The sequence below is a fragment of the Leucoraja erinacea genome, chromosome 13 (assembly GCF_028641065.1).
Source record: "Leucoraja erinacea ecotype New England chromosome 13, Leri_hhj_1, whole genome shotgun sequence".
Taxonomy (NCBI): Eukaryota; Metazoa; Chordata; class Chondrichthyes; order Rajiformes; family Rajidae; genus Leucoraja; species Leucoraja erinaceus.
Window position 1 is genome coordinate 5,342,410 of NC_073389.1, and position 19,347 is coordinate 5,361,756.

Genomic DNA, 19,347 nt, shown 5'->3' on the forward strand with positions numbered 1-19,347 from the left:
ATTTACATTTATACCAAGCCAATTAACCTACAAACCTGTATGCCTTTGTGAGTGTGAGAGTGAACTAAATATCTTGGGGGGAAAAACCACGCAGGTCACGGGGAGAACGTACAAACTCCATACAGGCAAGCACCCGTAGTCAGGATCGATCCTGGGTCTCTGGCGCTGTAAGACAGTAGCTCTACCGCTACATCACCATGCCGTCATCTATTTTTAATATTCTTTTGATTTTTGATGTTATTTCTGCAAGGACAAACCACCCCCTCTACATGAAACGGGTAACTGAGGTTGGCTAATGAGGTTGGGGGAAACTTTCTTTCAATCTCTTACCTCGACGGAGATGCAATTTTTTTCCGTATCGTATCTCCGTCCCCACTGCGGCCTAACATCGTGGAGTTGGCGGCCTTTCCTGGAGACCGACCCGGCGCTCCAAGCCGCGGGAGAATGTGGGACTTTAACATCGGGGAGTTTGCGATCCCTTTGACGGGGATCGAAACTCGAACCGCGGGGCCTGTGGGCTTTATCATCATGAACCCCGCGGTCTCTGGTAAGAAGAGGGCGATTCGGGAGCTCCATGCTACGGATAGTTTCAACCACCCCAACGCGGAAGTTTCAATCACCCCGATAGGGGCTTCGATCATCGGCTGCGGGGGCTTTGATCGCCCGACCGCAGTAGAACAAAGATGAAGAAGATTGAACTTTATTGCATTCGATCACGATGAGGAATGTGGAATCCACTGTGGTGGATGTTTATGTTAACTTTATTTGATGTGGTTGTGTGGCTTTTCACTTGGTATAGGAAATGTTACAAAATTTTGAGATGTTAAAAAGCAAGCCTGTAATTTATCCCATCAGGTAAAGCATAAAAATAACGTTAATTTGATACCAAATTCACTTTCATATCTTAGTATTAAAAAAGGTGTGGTCATTTTCATACTCGGAAATTAGCATCATGTTCCCTATTGCTTTTCCATTAACACAAAGGCTGTGATCGAGGACAGTCAATTGACACAAAAGCCCATAACTTTCTTAAAAATTAAGAGCTGAAGAAATTTTCAGTTGTTATAGATTGAAACATTCTGAAATAAATATGATACATCTTACCTGGATGACCTGAAATTAAAGTATAAAATTAGTTAATTTTGTAATTAGCTACTTAATTAGGTAATTAACCGTTGTGACGGAAATAGTAATAAACACCCAGACTGCCTTGAAAATTCAAAAATGTGATATTCTCAAGATCAGAACTTTAATAATATTGTTGTAGTGCGTGGGTCTCAAAATGAGGCAAGTAGTCTGAAGTTTGAGAAGCACTTTACTTTATTTCCTCCCGGTTCAGGGGAAGACAAAACCAGGGAGAGATGGCACCCAAACCCTGCCTTTTATACCCTCCGGCTAAGGACCGCCTCCGGACTGCACCACTCCTGTGCCGAGGGGTTCGGCAGTATAATGGGACGACCCTTAGGAGCCGCCACAGGACCCCCCCCCAGAACCAGAGGCACAAAACTCACCGGCGGGCGCACGACCCGGCCGGCCCGCGTGCGGAAGTCAGCAGATCCCGGGGCTTGCGGGGGTGTAGGTGGAGGGACAGGTCGAGGGACCGGCGGGAGGACAGGTGGAGGGACAGGTGGAGGGAGTCGTGAGGGGGGGCGCCCTCGGGGCCGAGGTTGAGCAACCAGCACCGGCTGGTCAATGTCCAGGTGCGCCTGCTTTAAACGGTCAATCGACACGGCCTCCGGCCGGCCCCCCATGTCCAGGACAAAAGTCGACTGCCCGTGTTCCAGCACCCGGAACGGGCCCTCGTACGGCCTCTGGAGTGGCGTCCGGTGGGCATCACGGCGCAGGAAAACATACGGGCAGTCCGTGAGGGCCAATGGGACGTGTGGGCGAAATGTCCCATGGCGGGACGTCGGGACGGGTGCAAGCCTGCCAACTCGCTCGCGAAGGCGTTGAACGGTGGAGGAGGGCGTTTCCTGCTGCTCCGGTGCCGACGGCACGAACTCCCCGGGCACTGTGAGTGTCGACCCGTACACCAGCTCCGCCGATGATGAGGCCAAGTCCTCTTTGGGAGCGGTCCGGATGCCCAGCATGACCCACGGCAACTCGTCCATCCAGTCCGGGCCGGTGAGTCGTGCCTTCAATGCCGCCTTCAGCTGCCGGTGGAACCTCTCCACCAGACCGTTAGCCTGCGGGTGGTAAGCCGTGGTGTGGTGCAGCTGCACCCCCAGCAAGCGAGCTATGGCTGACCACAGCTCAGAGGTGAACTGTGGCCCCCGGTCGGAGGAGATGTGCGCCGGCACCCCGAAGCGAGCAATCCAGTGCGCGGAAAACGCACGAGCACACGTAGCCGATGAGGTGTCAGCCAACGGAATGGCCTCCGGCCACCGCGTGAAGCGGTCCACCATGGTCAAAAGGTGGGTGATGCCCCGGGACGGTGGAAGGGGCCCCACAATGTCCACGTGGAGATGGTCGAACCGCCGGTGAGGTAGACCGAACTCCTGGAGAGGTGCGCGGACATGGCGCTGGATCTTTGCTGTCTGGCACGGGATGCAGGTGCGAGCCCAATGGGCAACTTGCTTGCGCAGACCGTGCCACATGAAGCGAGCTGCCACCAGTGCCGTTGTCGCCCGGATTGATGGGTGAGCCAGTCCGTGGATGACCTCGAACACCCTCCGGCGCCAGGTGGCAGGGACGATGGGGCGCGGCTGACTGGACGACACATCGCACAGGATTGTCACACCCCCAGGACCGAGAGGGACATCCTCAAGACGGAGGCCGGAGATGGCAGTCCGGTAGGTGGGCACCTCGTCGTCCGTGAGTTGTGCCGCCGCCAGAGCAGAATAGTCCAATCCGGGCGCCACCTCGAACACGGCATTTACAGCAGGGCGGGACAATGCGTTGGCCACCCGGTTCTCTTTCCCCTTGACGTAGCGGATGGCTGTGGTGTATTCGGAGATGCAAGCCAACTGCCACTGCTGACGTGCGGACCAGGGGTCGGAAACCTTCTGCAGGGCGAAAGTGAGCGGCTTATGGTCGGTGTAGGCGGTGAACGGGCGGCCCTCCAGGAAGTAACGAAAATGGCACACAGCCAGGTACAGAGCCAGGAGCTCACGATCGAACGCACTGTACTTGGTCTGCGCGCGGTTGAGGTGCCGACTGAAGAAGGCCAGAGGCCGCCAAACTCCGCCCGTCAGCTGCTCCAGTACAGCACCAACTGCCGACTCCGAGGCGTCCACAGTGAGAGCAGTCGGGGCATCTTCCCGCGGGTGCACCAGCAGCACGGCCCGAGCAAGGGCCTCCTTCGCGCCGTCGAAAGCTGCCTCCGCCTCGTGGGTCCACTCAACGCTCTTCTGCTGCCCACCCGCCAGAAGTTGATACAGGGGCCGCCACATTGTATTATATGCTGTAAGCCCGTAACATACAGGTAAAGAAATTACAACTTCTAGCAAAAGACGAAGTCTATATGGAGAAGATCAGTTGTTAGCTGGTGCATTGGCATATCATAATCAGTAACATCATCATACTCCTCAGACTGCAACCAATAAGCAACTTTGTACATCTTGTTTTTCCAGAACTTTTCAATTTTGGCATTGTAACTACAAGTTTTTGTTCTTCAAACCACGCATAACATGCTTTTCTGCCAACTACTTTCCCATTCAGACTGACTTTTTCCAAATGAGGTATACAAGATGTGTCCATTTTTAAGATCCCTCTTTGACTCTGGCATGGCAGAGAAATTCACTTCAAGGCGAGCTCCAGCTATGTCAGGCTGGGCATTTGAATTGAATTTCACATTTCTTCATTGGAGGCATCTGAAAAATGTAAACAAAAAAATCAATGAACAGCATTAAGTAGAAACAAGTTTTTATTTGCAGTTTTAGAAAAAGAAGTAGCAATGATTTTGTTCAACAAAATGCCTAATACATGTTAAACGTTAAAACAAATAGTAAATACCCAACAAAAAATTAATATTCATCAGTGTCATCAAATCAATTCATCTAAATTCAATTACTGGATCTAAACATCAATATACTTATAAAACTCCCATCTTATCCTCTCCCGTTTGCGTTGTTTTAAAATTTGCGCAAATACTATACCCAATAACGCTACGATTTTTGTCACCTTACTTGCCATTCTACTGTGCCTCAAGTTTTATTCCAATTGGTGAAATATTACAAAGTTATTGGTCTGTTATTCACCAGGACGGCGACGCCCCTTCCAGCACCTGCTGTCAATCACCGGTGGCGGGGGCTGTACTCTGCGGGCGGGGGCGGCGACCACCACTACGAGCCGGGGACGGGAGCTGATGAGCGAGTCTGGACCCGGTGAGTGCGGTCGGAGCCCACACACCCCCATTCCCCCACACCTCCTGCCCCCCTCTCCCCTACACCCTCCCCTCCCACACACACCCCTCCCCCCCCCACCCCCTCCCCCCCCACACACACCCCCCCCCCCCCCACACCTCACACACACACACCTTGGCTATCCATGATCAATATTTTCATACTAAATATCTGACTAAAAACTACGTACTGTGGAAGTTTTTAGTCAGATATTTAGTATGAAAGTATTGATCATGGATAGACAATAACACAAAATATAGTTAATTTAGATGTTCTTATGACATGATTGTGCAAAAAATAATGAATTTGATTATCTTGAGAGTGGATGTTTGTGGATTACGATACAGAGATCGGATTGTGGCCACCGCCATGATTTTGCTCACACTCACAGCCGGCAGGCAAGACATGGCTGATATTGGGGCCTAAATACCATAATTCGCATCATCAGAATAAAATGAAATTACACCAAAAATAATATATAAGATGTTAAATAAACGTCCTACAGTACATACCTTTTGTTTAGTCCTGAACTTGCAATCCGTGATTTTCAAGGAGGTGAAGTTGGGCCCAATTTTCATTCAGCGATTCAATAATCAAGCAATGTCTTTTATTTTTTAAATCGCAAACGGGATGACAGAACAAAATTTCCTCATAAGCTTGTCGTACGAGAAAATCCCTTCCTGCCAACCAATAAAAACCTGCATTTTACTATCCCCCCCCCCACCCCTCCACGCAGCCTCTCGAGTCGCATGCACAAGCAGTGAGCAGATCTAGAGTGCCACGGATGGCAGGAATTTGTAACTACGCTACTTAGTAAGGCTGTATGGCAACTCAAATTTCACTGAACCTTAATTGGTACATGTGACAATAAACTGGCCTTGAAACATTAACCTTGAAGAAGGGAATGTTCTAAAGTGCCTTATACAATAAACCACACATCAAAGGAAAATTCTGTATTTGGTGCTCTTAAATAAAGTCTTGATTGTCTTGCCCGATCTTTTGTGTTGTGCTTTAAAGTTTTCTTTAACAGCAGGTGTCCCATTGGCAACACTCGACAATGTTGGCAACTGCTCCACCTTGTCAGGGATAGCCCAGTGATGGGCAGATCTCTGATCCAACGCATCTGCAGACTACAATAACCAGAAATATTACCTCAAAATCTGACTCGCCATTTCTTCTTAAATTCCACTTGCATTGGATCAGCTGATTTCCTGTGTGACGATTTCCTGTGCGACGATTTCCTGTGCATAGGATGTGCTCAGGAGAACTAAGTTTTAATTCCCAAGATCCCATTTACAGAGGGCCAATTAGCCTGCAAACCCACACGTCTGTGGGATGAAACTGTCTCCCACTCTCCTCACCAACACTGGATCCATCACCGACACACTGGCTATGCCCATGGCTCAGAAGCAACAACGCAAACTAACCTGGTGGATGGATTTCTTCCTTTGCCGTCTCAATGGTCGTCGGCTCTTGCCGTTCACTGGATCCCTCTTGGTCGTCACTGGATTCCATCGGTTCACTCCTCCTGCAAGAGAGACGAGAATAAGCCACGCGGCAACTCAAGCCTACTCTGCCCAACGATACATAGATTCTGGTTTGATCTCAGCCACGATGAACAGAAGTAAACTAAAATGGCTTTGACAATAATCTGTTTAAGAAGGAACTGCAGATGCTGGGAAATTGAAGGTACACAAAAATGCTGGAGAAACTCAGCGGGTGCAGCAGCATCAATGGAGCGAAGGAAATAGGCAACGTTTCGTGCCGAAACGTTGCCTATTTCCTTCGCTCCATTGATGCTGCTGCACCCGCTGAGTTTCTCCAGCATTTTTGACAATAATCTATTAGCTTCTTTGTTAATATCAGAGGGAAGAGGTTTTTGTTCCACATTTAATTCCCCAGGTGAGAGGCTGAGCTTTGAACAGTGTCATCGTGGACCCAGTCCCCCGATATTAAACATTTTGCCACACTGCCACACCTTTATTGCAGCTTGACAAACACCAAACTGTGCATCAAGCCAATTATTCCAATTTCCCCGATCTGCAACCCATTTGCATCATGCATGGAGCACTCCCAGGGATTTATACTAGACGTTGTAGTGGCGCCTGCTGGCGCTCGCCAGTATCGAACCCGGCGGTCGGAAGCCGCGGGCAAGTGACCCAGGAAGTGTCGGGGTTTTCGCGCGGTTTCGCTTTCGCGCGGAAGTTGTTCGACTGACCACCGTTGTGGCCAGTCGCGTGTGCATAGACCTGTAGATCAAGGAACGAGTTCTTGATGATGAACGTTCAAAGAAACTGGTCGTCGTCTCTGCACCGCCAAAACGTCATTATACAAATGATGCACAGGTCTGAGTGTGTCGGTAGGAATTGTGTGCACAAGGTAACTTTGGAATGGTTTAAACCAGTGATTCCCAACCTGGGACCACGGCAAATTTCAGGGGGGGCCACAGAAAAATGTTGGGATTTAGGGGGCCACAGGTTCAATGAAGGGGGCCACAGAGCTACCACCCTGTTGCCTCCTAAATTTCAGTTCTAATAAATTTAAATCTATGTAGTTGAAATATTTTTGATGTTTGTGGAATAGAATAAAAGAGAATATATGTGCAATTAATAGACACTGATATATTTATGGAAGGTATTATAATATCGAAGTACTTTTTTTCCGCTAATAATTTCAGGGGGGGCCACAGAAAAAGTAAAAGATCCCAAGGGGGTCATGAGCTAAAAAAGGTTGGGAACCACTGGTTTAAACACAGGAGGCACAGCTGAGTGTGTTTTAGACCATTACAAAGTTACCGCGTGCACACAATTCCTACCGACGCACGATATAGACCTGCGCACATAGAAGGGGGGGGGGAAATAAGTAAAATTAAAATTAAAAACTGCTGTTTTCCAAATCATGCGTTCGGTAAAAATAATGACACGGTACAGCAGCGCTTTTAGCCGATCAGTTTGCAGAGATTCTTAGACCCATTCTAAAAACAGTGTTGAATTATTTTAAAATACTCACACAGCTGGAGGTTGTGGCGGCACATCTGGACCCGCTACTTCAATCTGCACAAAAACATTGAAAATGAACAGGCACAATTTTAAAAACTGGCCGCCACAAAATGTTGCCAGCAATTTACTAAAAGCAAATCAGTCAAAGAGATATTTTAGGGTGCGTGGTGGGTGCGGGGAAGGGGTGAGAGGCTTGGCTAGGTTCAAACACGATCAGGTCCATAGGATTTAGCCAGGACATTGCATGGAATTTGTTTTAGAGACTCATAACTTCTGAAAAATTGAGTTGATATTGAATAACAGGAAATCAGACTGCTCTTGCTGTTGAGAGCAGCAACACGCGTGTCCCTGGTGGGTAGAAGGGTGATGCCATGTGTCCCTGGTGTGTAGAAGGGTGATTCTGTGTGTGCCTAGTGTGTAGAAAGGGCAATGCCGTGTTCTTAGGAGTGTGGAAAGGTTGATGCAGTGTTCCTGACATGTATGTACATGGAGTCAATAAGAGACGTGATGTATGACCAGCGTGTCATACATCACGTGTATGAGGGGCATGTATGAGGATAGCGTGTACGAGGGGCGACCATCATGCGGGTTGTGGATCGTATAGGAGCAGTGATGGAGAACGTGTAACCAGACACTGGACACCTGGGAATGGCCATGCTGAGAGGATGGATCAAGGCCAACAGGCAACATGGGACATGGGCAAGGCCAGGCGAGCCCGGGTGCAGTCCCTGGCTGCCTGGTTAGTCAGGAGAGCGCAGTTCACAGTCAGAGTCGCACAGCACGGAAACAGGCCCTACGGCCCAACTCATCCATTCAGACCACAATACCCCATCCAAGCTAACCCCACCTGCCCATGTTTGGCCCACATCCCTCTAAATCCTTCCCATCCAGGTACCTGGCCAAATGTCTATTAAATGTTGTTATAGTAGCTACCCCATCTACCCCCTATTGCAGCCGGTTCCATCAACCCACCACCCTCTGTGTGGAAAAGTTGCCGCTCAGGTTCCCCTTAAATCTTTCCCCTCATCTGAAACCCATGCCCTCTGGTTCTTCATTCCCCTGCCTGGGGAGGATTCTAGCTTGTCATCACTTCTATCTTTCATATGCTACGGTTTAATGCAATGATGTTGGGGGAAATGTGACCAAAACAAGTTTTGCACATTGTCACAAACAAATATCATTCATTCATGAAACTATCTTGCACTGGGTGAGATTACACAGACATAATGGAGATCACTTTGGTTCTAAAAAATGTCAAAGAGCTATAACCAGAATTTGATTTGAAGAGATCAATAACAGAAACTATGGGTGCCGCAGGAAATGGACTAGAAACGAGATGTGGCTTCCAAGCGAACTTGATAACAAGGTTTGCTGCCTGCCCACAGCTTGGAGAAGAAAAGGCCTACATGTGGTTTGCAAAGTGCAGAGATTGGCATGTGATGAGCAAGGTCAGTGGTCTGATAGCACGCACTGATACCACTCAGGTCATTAATTATCCCGCACAGCGCACGGCCCTGCTGGCACTCACCACTCGACACGGGACATTCCCACTTTTCTGAATGATAAGCTTTACGATGAAACCTTCACAACCACTACCACTACAAACAGTTCGCGTTGAACAGAAATACTGAAAAGTAACAAGAAACACAATTAGAGACATGGGGAACTGCAGTTGCAGAAATCGTCAACAAACGTACAAATGTTGGGGGGGGGGGGTGCTCAGCAGGTCAGGCAGCATCTGTGGTGGGTGGGGGAAATGGACAGATGATGCATCGGGCCGGGATCCCAGAGTGGGGGATTGCCAAATGGGCGGAGATAGTGGCAAAAACCAGAGGTCAAAGGGAGTGAAATGTGAAGCTGGTGGGAGGGGTATGGCTGGAAGGGGATAGGAGCGAGTGGAATGAAGGGCGATAAACAAGGATTGTGAGATGCTGGAAGGGAGATGAGGATAATTGAGGAGACGGGGAGAGGGCAAAGGAGCGGGGTGACTAGGGTGGCGGAAGGATTGTGTGCATACCGGAGTATGAAAATCTGCCGAACTTACAGTGTGAAATAACTCAAAACACAAGTCTCAGTGAACGAGTCTTTACTGGAAGTCATCCGGGTGATAAGAGGACACAGTCACTTATATGGACACAAGAGGCTGCCGCTGTCTGTCCCCTTCTGAGCATACAAGCGAAATATAGTGTACTTACAGATGAAGCAGCTCGAACCACATGGTTGTGAACAAAGGAGCTCAGTTAAAAGAAGAGATACATATTGAAGTTCCTTAGACAGGTTAGGAAGGCATGGTAGTAATAAAGGAGTATGGGCAGCTGCTATAGCAAAAGGCCCCATTGTTTGATAACACACAGGCTACATGATGTTACCATTAGATTGGAATGTCACAAGGATGGGAACAGCTCTTTTCTATGTTCTCTCAGCTGCTGCAAGGCCGTTCTGCCGGATGACTGCAAAAGCCTGTTTTACTATATGCTAACATCTTTAACTTAAAATGGAGGTTATAGCTAATACAAGCTAAACAAAATGGCGGCTAGCGCATGAACTCTTACGGGAGTTTGGGAGGGCAGCGGATAGGGAGGATATTGTTCGAAATTTGGCACTTTAATGAGCGTAATTATTTGGATATAAAGTTTATCAAGTAAATGCAAAGTCAAATGTTCTGTACTTTTTGTCACCAATGAGTGGAAATGGCCCAACAGAGTGTGGGGACTGGAGACTGGGGCCCCTCCCTCATCTACTTCACATGCGGGTCGGGGGACAGTGATGTGGGGAAACCATCAACATAAGGAGGAAGGGGTGAGGAAAGAGGGACTGAGAGGTGTCCAGTGAAGCAAGTTGAATATTCCTCACCACATTCGGTTGCCCACCGTACTCATGCCCCTTGAACCGTTTCCAACAGGTCGTATGATATTGCATTTTACAGTTTTTGTCACAGAAAAGCTTGACATAGCCCTGAAAAGTAAAACATTGCATGAGTAGACCTGGGGGATTTCAGTGAATCAATAGGGTTTATTTGTGGTACAATGCAGGAGGAGGACATGTTTCTCCGGTGCACCAAAGATAGACAAATAATGCTGGGTTGACTCAGCAGGACAGACAGCATCTCTGGAGAGGAGGAATGGGTGACGTTTCGGTGGATAATGAAGGCGCGTCGCGTTCCCTCTCTCTCCATCCCTCCTCCACCCTAGTTCTGACTAGTTTCACTGTCCTCCTGATTAGTTTTTCTGCTTGCGTGCTGCACTGTCAACTTCCCCTCAGCCAACAATGAACTATTTTACATTTCCTTGATCTCCTGCATTGATCGATCGCTTTCACACCTTACCCTCCCATATCTCTAGACGCCCTCTCCCCTCACTCTCAGCCCGAGGAAGGGTCTCGATCCAAAACGTCACCCGTTCCTTCTATCCAGAGATGCTGCCTGACCCGCTGAGTTACTCCAGCTTTTTGTGTCTATCTTCAGTGTAAATCAGCATCTGCAGTCCCTTCCTACACATTATTTCGGGTACACTCTGGATATGACAGGCTATGCACACCACTCGGCAGCATATCTAACTGACATGAAAGGCTGTGTACACCACTCAACATCTGCCCGTGTACATCCTACACACGCCCAACGTTGAGGTGCGTACACTGCCCAACGCCTAGCAGCGTACACCGTAGACACACCAGGCTGCGTACACCGTTCAATAATACGTCTATCCCTGCTCCACCGTCAACACCTGCTCCTCGTCCCAACAGGACGAGCAGCTTCCACACCGTGTCGCTCCATGCCGCAGATGGACGGCATGGACAGGGAGGACAGGAGACAGAGAAAGAAAACCTTCCATGATTACTGTAAGGCCCTCTGCTGGCAGTCCACAGAGGTAAAATGTTCTGTCCTTTGCCATCAGTTACCGTCCATGGCACCGTGACAGGAGACTGGGCCTCCTCGCTCAGCCCCGCGGCTCGGAGCCTCGCGGAGCAGAGATAGAGCCTGTGGGTCGACGAAGCCCGCAGCCGTTGGCGCCTGGGCCTGCGGAGCCCGTGGAAGTGAGGACGGCAGACGTGGACGGGCACGTGGAAGTGAGGACGCCGCTGCGGGGGGTGGGGGGGGGGGGGGGGGGGGAGTGTGGGCGGACCTAGCATGTGGGGGGGTACTTTGTAACTTTATGGGCCACTATAAATTACAGTACAAATTACATTATTATTCCTCTATTGACATAACCTATCCTTGAACCTATGTACTGTCTGGAACAATTAAACTCCTCACTAGAAAATCAAATCAGGTGGATGTTGACCACAAGGCCAACATCTGATTATCAGTTTTTTTAGTTATTTAGATACAGCACGGAAACAGGCCCTTCGGCCCACCGGGTCCGTGCCGACCAGCGATCCCCCGCAAATTAACACTATCCTACGCCCACGAGAGTGACAATTTTTACATTTACCAAGCCAATTAACCTGCAAACCTGTACGTCTTTGGAGTGTGGGAGGAAACCGAAGATCTCGGAGAAAACCCACGCGAGTCACCGGGGAGAACGTGCAAACTCCATACAGACAGCGCCCGTCATCGGGATTGAACCCGGGTCTCCGGCGCTGCATTCGCTGTAAGGCAGCAACTCTACCGCTGCGCCACCGTGTCAACAGGAATTATCACGCAATAAAAACACCTTTGATTGTAATCCAGCTTAACCAGTCTGAATTTCCAGATTATTACATGAAAGTTGCTTCCTTGTATTTAGAAATAACACCCCATTGCTGCTTCTACCATGCAAGAGGGCCCGTTTCAGTTCAGCTAATTCCATGCCGCACTCGAGTGCAAGAATAGATGATTTTGCAGTAATCTGTGAGGCCGTACCCTATAGTCGGGGTCAGATGGATAGATTTCCCTCTTGTAGTATCCCTCACAATATGAATATTGGCATCTCGCTATAGGACCAGGATGATCAGTGCACTTCTCAATGTATTTATTTGTTTCCGCCTAAAGGAAGACACAAGCAAAGTTAAAAAAACAAAAAACATCCTCATCATTTCTGAAACCACAGCAGAATTTTGGCTGTCTATTTTACAGATGTGTGAAGAAAAATAATCTGAGGAGCTGGGGCAATGATGGTGCAGATCACACTGCAAAAAGTACAACGACTTACAGCCAGAGTTAGAGAGCATGGAACCAGGCCCTTCGGTCCAACACACTCATACTGACCAAGATGCCTCAAATACACTAGTCCCACCCACTGCATGTGGCCCATATTCCTCTAAACCTTTCCTGTCCATGTACCTGTCTAGATGTTTTTTTTTTAATGTTATAGTACCTGCCTTAACTACCTCTTCTGAGAGCTTGTTCCTTATACCCACCGCCCTCTGAGTGAACCTCCCCAACCCAAGGATACCCTGTACATTCGCCCTATCTATCCCCCTCATGATCTTGTACACCTCTATAGGATCACCCCTCATCCTTCTGAACTACATAGAATAAAGTCCTAGGCTGCCCAACCTCTCCCTATAGGTCACCCTCAAGTCCTGGCACCATCCTCGTAAATCTTCTCTGCACTCTTTCCAGCTGAATGGCTTCTTCCCTACAGCAGGGTTACTCGATGGAATGAATATGCCGGTGTCATCATAAATCTGTAGGTCTGCAATGAATTTAAAATTTAGCCAATCAAACCATCTTTGATATGATTTATAGATTCCAAATTCAGTTTACGTGTGTGCTCTGGGTGTTAAACTTCCTGTCTGGGTCTCCTGGCTGGGTCTCTATTCCATGGAGTGCAGGTGGTATAGGGGTGAGTTTATAGAGGTGTATAAGATCATGAGAGGAATAGATTGGGTAGATGCACAGAGTCTCTTGCCCAGAGTAGGGGAATCGAGGACAAGAGGACATAGGTTTGGTGAAGGGGAAAAGATTTAATAGGAATCTGAGGGGTAACGTTTCCACACAAAGGGTGGTGGGTGTATGGAACAAGCTGCCAGAGGAGGTAGTTGAGGCAGGAACTAACCCAACATTTAAGAAGCAGTTAGACAGGTACATTGATAGGACAGGTTTAGAGGGATATGGACCAAATGCTGGCAGGCGGGACATGTTGGCCGATGTGGGCAAGTTGTGCCTGTTTCCACACTGTTTCACTCTATGACAAAGCAAGGTAAAGAGCGGAGCTTTGACCTGACCCCGTTACAAAGAGCAAAAAGAATCATGAAAAAAATTATTCATCCCGATTACGTAAACAATTTACACCACTGTTATATGCAAATCTAAATTAAAAAATGTAAATCTTTTCAAAACGGAATCTTGCACTTTCTCCCCCATAAATTGATTGAATTAATTGATTGAAAGATATAGCATGGAAACAGGCCCTTCGGCCCACGTCGATCACCCGTTTACATATGGTTCTATATTATCCCACTTTCTCATCGATTCCCTAAACACTAGGGGCAATTTACAGAGCCCAATTAATCTAAAAACCCACACGTCTTGGGAGTGTGGGAGGAAACCCGAGCACCCGGAGGAAACCCACGCGGTTACAGGGAGAACGTGCAAACTCCGCACAGACAGCACACGAGGTCAGGATCGAACCCGTGTGCTGCTTGTTTAACACACTAATATTCCTATTCTACCATGTTTCCAACATAGCCGGCGTTTAACATGTTGAGCAGCTTATCCTTAACTGTATGAGATAAAGCTCTTACTTTAAAATTCTCGGGTTTAATGACTTCTGCTTTTAGTACCACATCGGTCCATTCTATGGTTGGGGTTCTTTTTTCAAATTCTTCCTTAGATTTGTTAAACAATTGTATGGCACAATCAAACCTAGACAAAACATGAATAATCTCTTTTGTTATACAACACTTGGCTGACTGGAGTTAAAAAAAAAACTGTGACATTTAATCAAAGGATAAATCAAACCTGCTAAGTGTATTTTTCAGGGAATTCAAGAGATCAGTTGAAGTCAATCTTTGACTGAAAGGAATTCCAAATTTTAAGTTGAATTTGGACACTTGTTTTTCTGATGTGTGGGAAGTTTTTTGTCAGAAAAGTGCTAAACTAACAAATGTTGGTATACAGAAAATACTGCTCCATGAATGTCTTCCACCAAATCTCAAGACACATTCCTATTGTATCAGTCTTCCCAACATTGTAATTTTTGAAAGATCTATATTACAAACAAACTCTCTATATATCCTTGGTCATCAAGCATTCAAATAAACTTGGCACTGTATTACTTTTGCCTATAACGTCTTATATTTGAAATAAGATTTGAACAGAGTAATTTAAAATTTTGATTAAATGAACGGAATGATTTTTCTTTGGTAATTTTTAAAAAGTGCTAGGCTTGTGTTTATTATGGTACACATTGGCTAGTAACCTATGGATTTAGGCAAAGATTCCAGAGAAACAGATTTAAATTCCCTGTGTTTAAGAAGGAACTGCAGATGCTGGAGAATTGAAGGTTACACAAAAAAGCTGGAGAAACTCAGCGGGTGCAGCAGCATCTATGGAGCGAAGGAAATAGGCAACGTTTCAGGCCGAAACAAGAAGGGTTTCGGCCCGAAACGTTGCCTATTTCCTTCGCTCCATAGATGCTGCTGCACCCGCTGAGTTTCTCCAGCTTTTTTGTGTAACTTTAAATTCCCTCCTTGATTAGATAAACTTGGGAATTAAAGAGCGAGTCATAGTAAAGGTGATCTCAGAACAGCTCATCAGTTAAGACCCACTTGGTTCACCAACAACATGAAGGGTTCTTTCGGAGACTCTAGCACACATTCGCCAGTAAATTGGTGGCTCATGCATGTGAAGGAGGATGACTGTCTACAACACTAACCCAGATAGAACTAACTAAATAACTAACTCAAGTTTAGGCACATTCAGGTCACCCCACACCAACTCACTCACTTCCAACCCAGGTTAGATTGTTCTAAATACTATGTAATGTTTCATAGTCACCATCAAACTCCAGTCCCTTACCTATTTTGTTTGTAGCTCATATAGCCTGCAACTTGATAGGCCACATACAACAAACTCTGGCATTCAGGCTTCGTCTTAGCTATTTTTTCAATTGTTCTAATTTGCATCGTGGCTTCAAGCAGATCCTACGGAGATACAGAGAGTGTGAAATAGCTGCACAACAAACAACACCAAGCCTCCGCAAGCCACGCCTTGAACTGGACCCGAGAAGGTATTTTGAAATCAGGTACATGTTACAGAAAGACCCGAGTACATTCACACTTACCATCATGTTGCCTGGATACACTTGATCTCCATCACCTGCAACACACTAATGGTCACAATCCACCCCATCACACCTTCTTGCTTCTAGCATAGGTGAGGTTTTGCAAAAAATATTTTTATTGCCCATTCTGAGTCATCTGACAAGATGATCTCGTTGATCACTGCGTTCAAATAATGCATTCAAGACAACGAAAGGCGAGGAATTCAGGAATGCTAACTCGGCATCTGTGACAGTATGAGAACTGATAAGGCATGTTCCCATTTTGATAGTCTTTCTGCAGCAGAAGTTGGGGCTGAAGCAGCAAGGCAAGCAGATGCCCCGAATCGATGGCTTGTGGCTCTCATGCTGTTGTAGAATATGGACAGTAGCTGCAGCTGCAGGGAACGTGATTGAGCAGGAGATGCTTAATACTGCAGCTGCAATCTCCATGTAGGTTGCAATCTATTGTCCATCCTCTGATGCACAGGAGCCTTCCCACACTTTACATACTGCATTTCACCTTCTTGGGCAGTGTGTAGAGGCTTTTAGGGGACAAGTGCACCACACTCTCTCCCTGAAGCTCATCCCACTTGGACAGAGAAGATCTCAAGATACTTCGCAGGAGCCGAGTCACTGAGTTATTTCTGTGGAGCCACACAACTGGATGTTAGAGCAACTGTCCAACAAAGGATAGGTCAGAGAGCTGAGAGGGCAGAGCAGGGGAGGGAGTGTCTGCTGGTGTCATTGTTGACGATGGCAGAGGTTCCTTTGCATGCAGAAGCCTAAGGAGATTGTTAGCTTTGATAAAATTGATCAAATAAATCATTTGGATTTCAAAGCAAAAGCACGCTGATCAGTGTTGCAGCGCTGATTATTGAGGTCCCGGAGCTGTCAAACAGGGCGTCATTTCAGGTTTTGCCTGGGCGGGCTGGGGGAGGGGCAAGCTAGTCTCCCAAGTGGGTCAAACAGGGTTATAGCCTATCACTACATCCCAGTGTATAACTAGCACAATAAAACATATAATACTTAATCTAATAATATGACAAAATATTGCACAGTTGCACTCACTGTCAAATATAATTATCAAACAAGTAAAGAAAAATACGGTGATCATGGATTTTTACGGAGGTGCCAGCCCGGCACCAACTAGCCCTGAAGGGCCTGTCTCACCTGGCCATCATTTGCACGTAATTCACGCGTCATAACGCATGCGTGGTGACAAGCACGTGATGCGCGCATGGTGCGCGGTGACATAGGCAGTGACGCGCGGTCGCTCGTGGCGTCCCAGGATTTTGCAATGTACGTGACGCGCGTGACGAGCAAATGACGCCCAAGTGGGACAGGCCCTCGACTCTCCTGCACCTATTGTCTATTGCATATTGTATGAAGGCACACAAAAATGATGGAGAAACTCAGCGGGTGCAGCAGCATCTATGGAGCGAAGGAAATAGGCAACGTTTCGGGCCGAAACCCTTCCTCAGAGATGGTTGGACAGGATAACACGAAGAACAAGCTTTTCACTATATCTCTGTACACATGACAATAAATAAACAAAGACACAATAGCTCAAGCATTTTTGCAGCTGATAAATGGAACCGCCAAAATGTTGTACCTGTTCACTGCTTCTGACGCAGAGTGTCGTAACAAAGTAGTGTAACATGAGGAGGTACTGCACTTGACCTATCTGGCACATCTAGGAGCAAGAAATGGCACAACCTTTAATCATATGTATACGTCTCACCTTTCCACACACCTCCACTAACAGAAATAACACAGCTCAGAAGCAAAGAATATCCCAAACTGGCTTGCTGACCATAATGCTAATTTATATCTTTAAAGTTTACTTGTTCTTGCAATACACGAGGAACAGCAGACAATGCAAATTGGATGCAAGAGAATGCAGAGTTTTTAAAACTAGTTTTTACAAATACAGCACAGAAACAGGCCCTTCAGCCCACCGAGACATTTTATCCTAAAGAGGAGCGTGATTGTTGCTCTGCTCACGTCTCTGCACCACAACCGTACAATTTTAATGAATTAGCAATACAGCTCTCCATGATTAAACACACATTTTCACCCATGGTTATTGCTCTGTAATACTAAAGTACTAATCAGCATTAATGTTTCAGGTTGAAGGCCTGAACTTCAGAACAGGTGTTAGACGTATGGTTCAACGATGGATAAATCTGAGGCTTCATGGAGTGTATTCTAAGACACTATGGCAGGCATGTGAGCCGATTACTGGAACCAGGGTAATATTTTTACATTTTCACTAGCTGAGGCAAGGTGCCAGATCTCTGGAGGACACATTAGTTTAATTTAGTTTGGAGATACAACGAGGAATTAGGCCTTTTGCTAACCGAGTCCGCACCGATCAACAATCACCCATCAAACTAGTTCTGGGAACTGGGAACAATTTACAAAAGTCAATTAACCTCCAAACCTGTAAGTCTTTGAAATGTGGGAGAAACCACAGCACCTGGAGAAAACCCACGAGGTCACAAGGAGAAAGTGCAACCTCCGTATAGACAGCAGCTGTAGTCAGGATCGAACCCGGGTCTATGGTGCTGTGAGGCTGCAACTCTACCACTATGCCACTCTGGTGGAGAATGTGGACATCGATCCTGCAACCTCTCACATGTGGTACTTTTATTCAAACGCAGAAGGATACAGGTCTGAGTAATAACTACAGGTGCACAACCTTTTATCCGACAGCCTTGGGACCAGACACTTTTCGCAATTCAGAATTTGTCGGTCTTCGGAATGGAAATGTTTTAGCATAGATTTTAATGGCTGGCTCAGTGGTAGAGTGCTCGGCTCATATCCGCAAGGTCGCGAGTTTGCGCCTTGATTCCCGGCAGTTACTCGGTCGCGAGTTTGAGTTTTCAATGTAGTTTTTTCTTGCAGAATAAATGTTTGTATGAAATGCAGTGTAGGAGAGGTGTACTGACTGTGTGGGCAGAACTTTGGAAGTGATTGCCCACCAGTCTAAAAAGCCGCTGTGTCTCCCTGTCCCTGGGAGCCCCTGGACTGGAGCTGAGACTGGGAACTGTACCACCCTTGCCCCCTCCCTCTGCAACTGCAAACAATCCCACTCTCCTGCAAGGGCGGTACAGTTCCCGGAGGATAGCAGGTGGCCGGAGACGTCAGGACCAACAGGAACCCGCTCCTCTCCCCAATGGGCCGCTACGGCGACAAGTGGCAGTTTGCCCACAGCCCGAGCTGCGCCACCCCAAGAACAAGACGTACCTTGCACACCATCCGCTTCTGCCCCTACGTGTTCTTCTGGAGTTGGGGCATGTGCACGCTGAATTAAAAAGTTCCCACGCAAGACTCACGATGAGTCTACCGTGGGAACTTTTTAACTCAGCGGGCAGATAGCAGCATATTGTCAATTATTAACCCTCCCGCGCAATATACCCTCACCTTCTCTTTTATGAATGGGGATTTAGTTCCCCTTTCTTCGAGGACCGACCGGAGGTTCCGCTGTCACCTCTGCGGGCCGCCCTCGGTGAACGTTTTCAAGGACCTTTCTTCAAGGACCGAAGAAAATGTCCGCTATTCGGAGGTTTTCGTTATTTGGATCTTCGGATAAAAGGTTGTGCACCTGTATTGCATTCATATCCAAATCATGAATGTGTTTATTTATAAGCCGCGACTCTAGATCATTGTCCATAAGATTTGGCCCTTTTAATAGAAACATAGAAAATAGGTGCAGCAGTAGGCCATTCGGCCCTTCGACCCAGCATCGCCATTTAATATGATCATGGCTGATCATTCAAAATCAGTACCCCGTTCCTGCTTTCTCCCCATATCCCT

At 47.2% G+C, this 19,347-nt stretch overlaps 1 protein-coding gene across 1 annotated transcript in view; it reads right to left on the reverse strand.

The window, feature by feature from the left end:
• The window catches only part of LOC129702572 (E3 ubiquitin-protein ligase DZIP3-like), a 65,521-nt gene that overhangs the window by 35,803 nt on the left and 10,371 nt on the right, over positions 1-19,347 (reverse strand). The window contains exons 4-11 of the mRNA XM_055644350.1: positions 17,141-17,221; positions 15,285-15,409; positions 14,009-14,129; positions 12,183-12,305; positions 10,196-10,297; positions 8,871-8,969; positions 7,353-7,396; positions 5,771-5,871 (exon numbers count right to left, since the gene is read on the reverse strand). Of these exons, the coding sequence (XP_055500325.1) occupies positions 5,771-5,871; positions 7,353-7,396; positions 8,871-8,969; positions 10,196-10,297; positions 12,183-12,305; positions 14,009-14,129; positions 15,285-15,409; positions 17,141-17,221 (796 nt within the window). The remainder of the gene's footprint in view (positions 1-5,770; positions 5,872-7,352; positions 7,397-8,870; positions 8,970-10,195; positions 10,298-12,182; positions 12,306-14,008; positions 14,130-15,284; positions 15,410-17,140; positions 17,222-19,347) is intronic.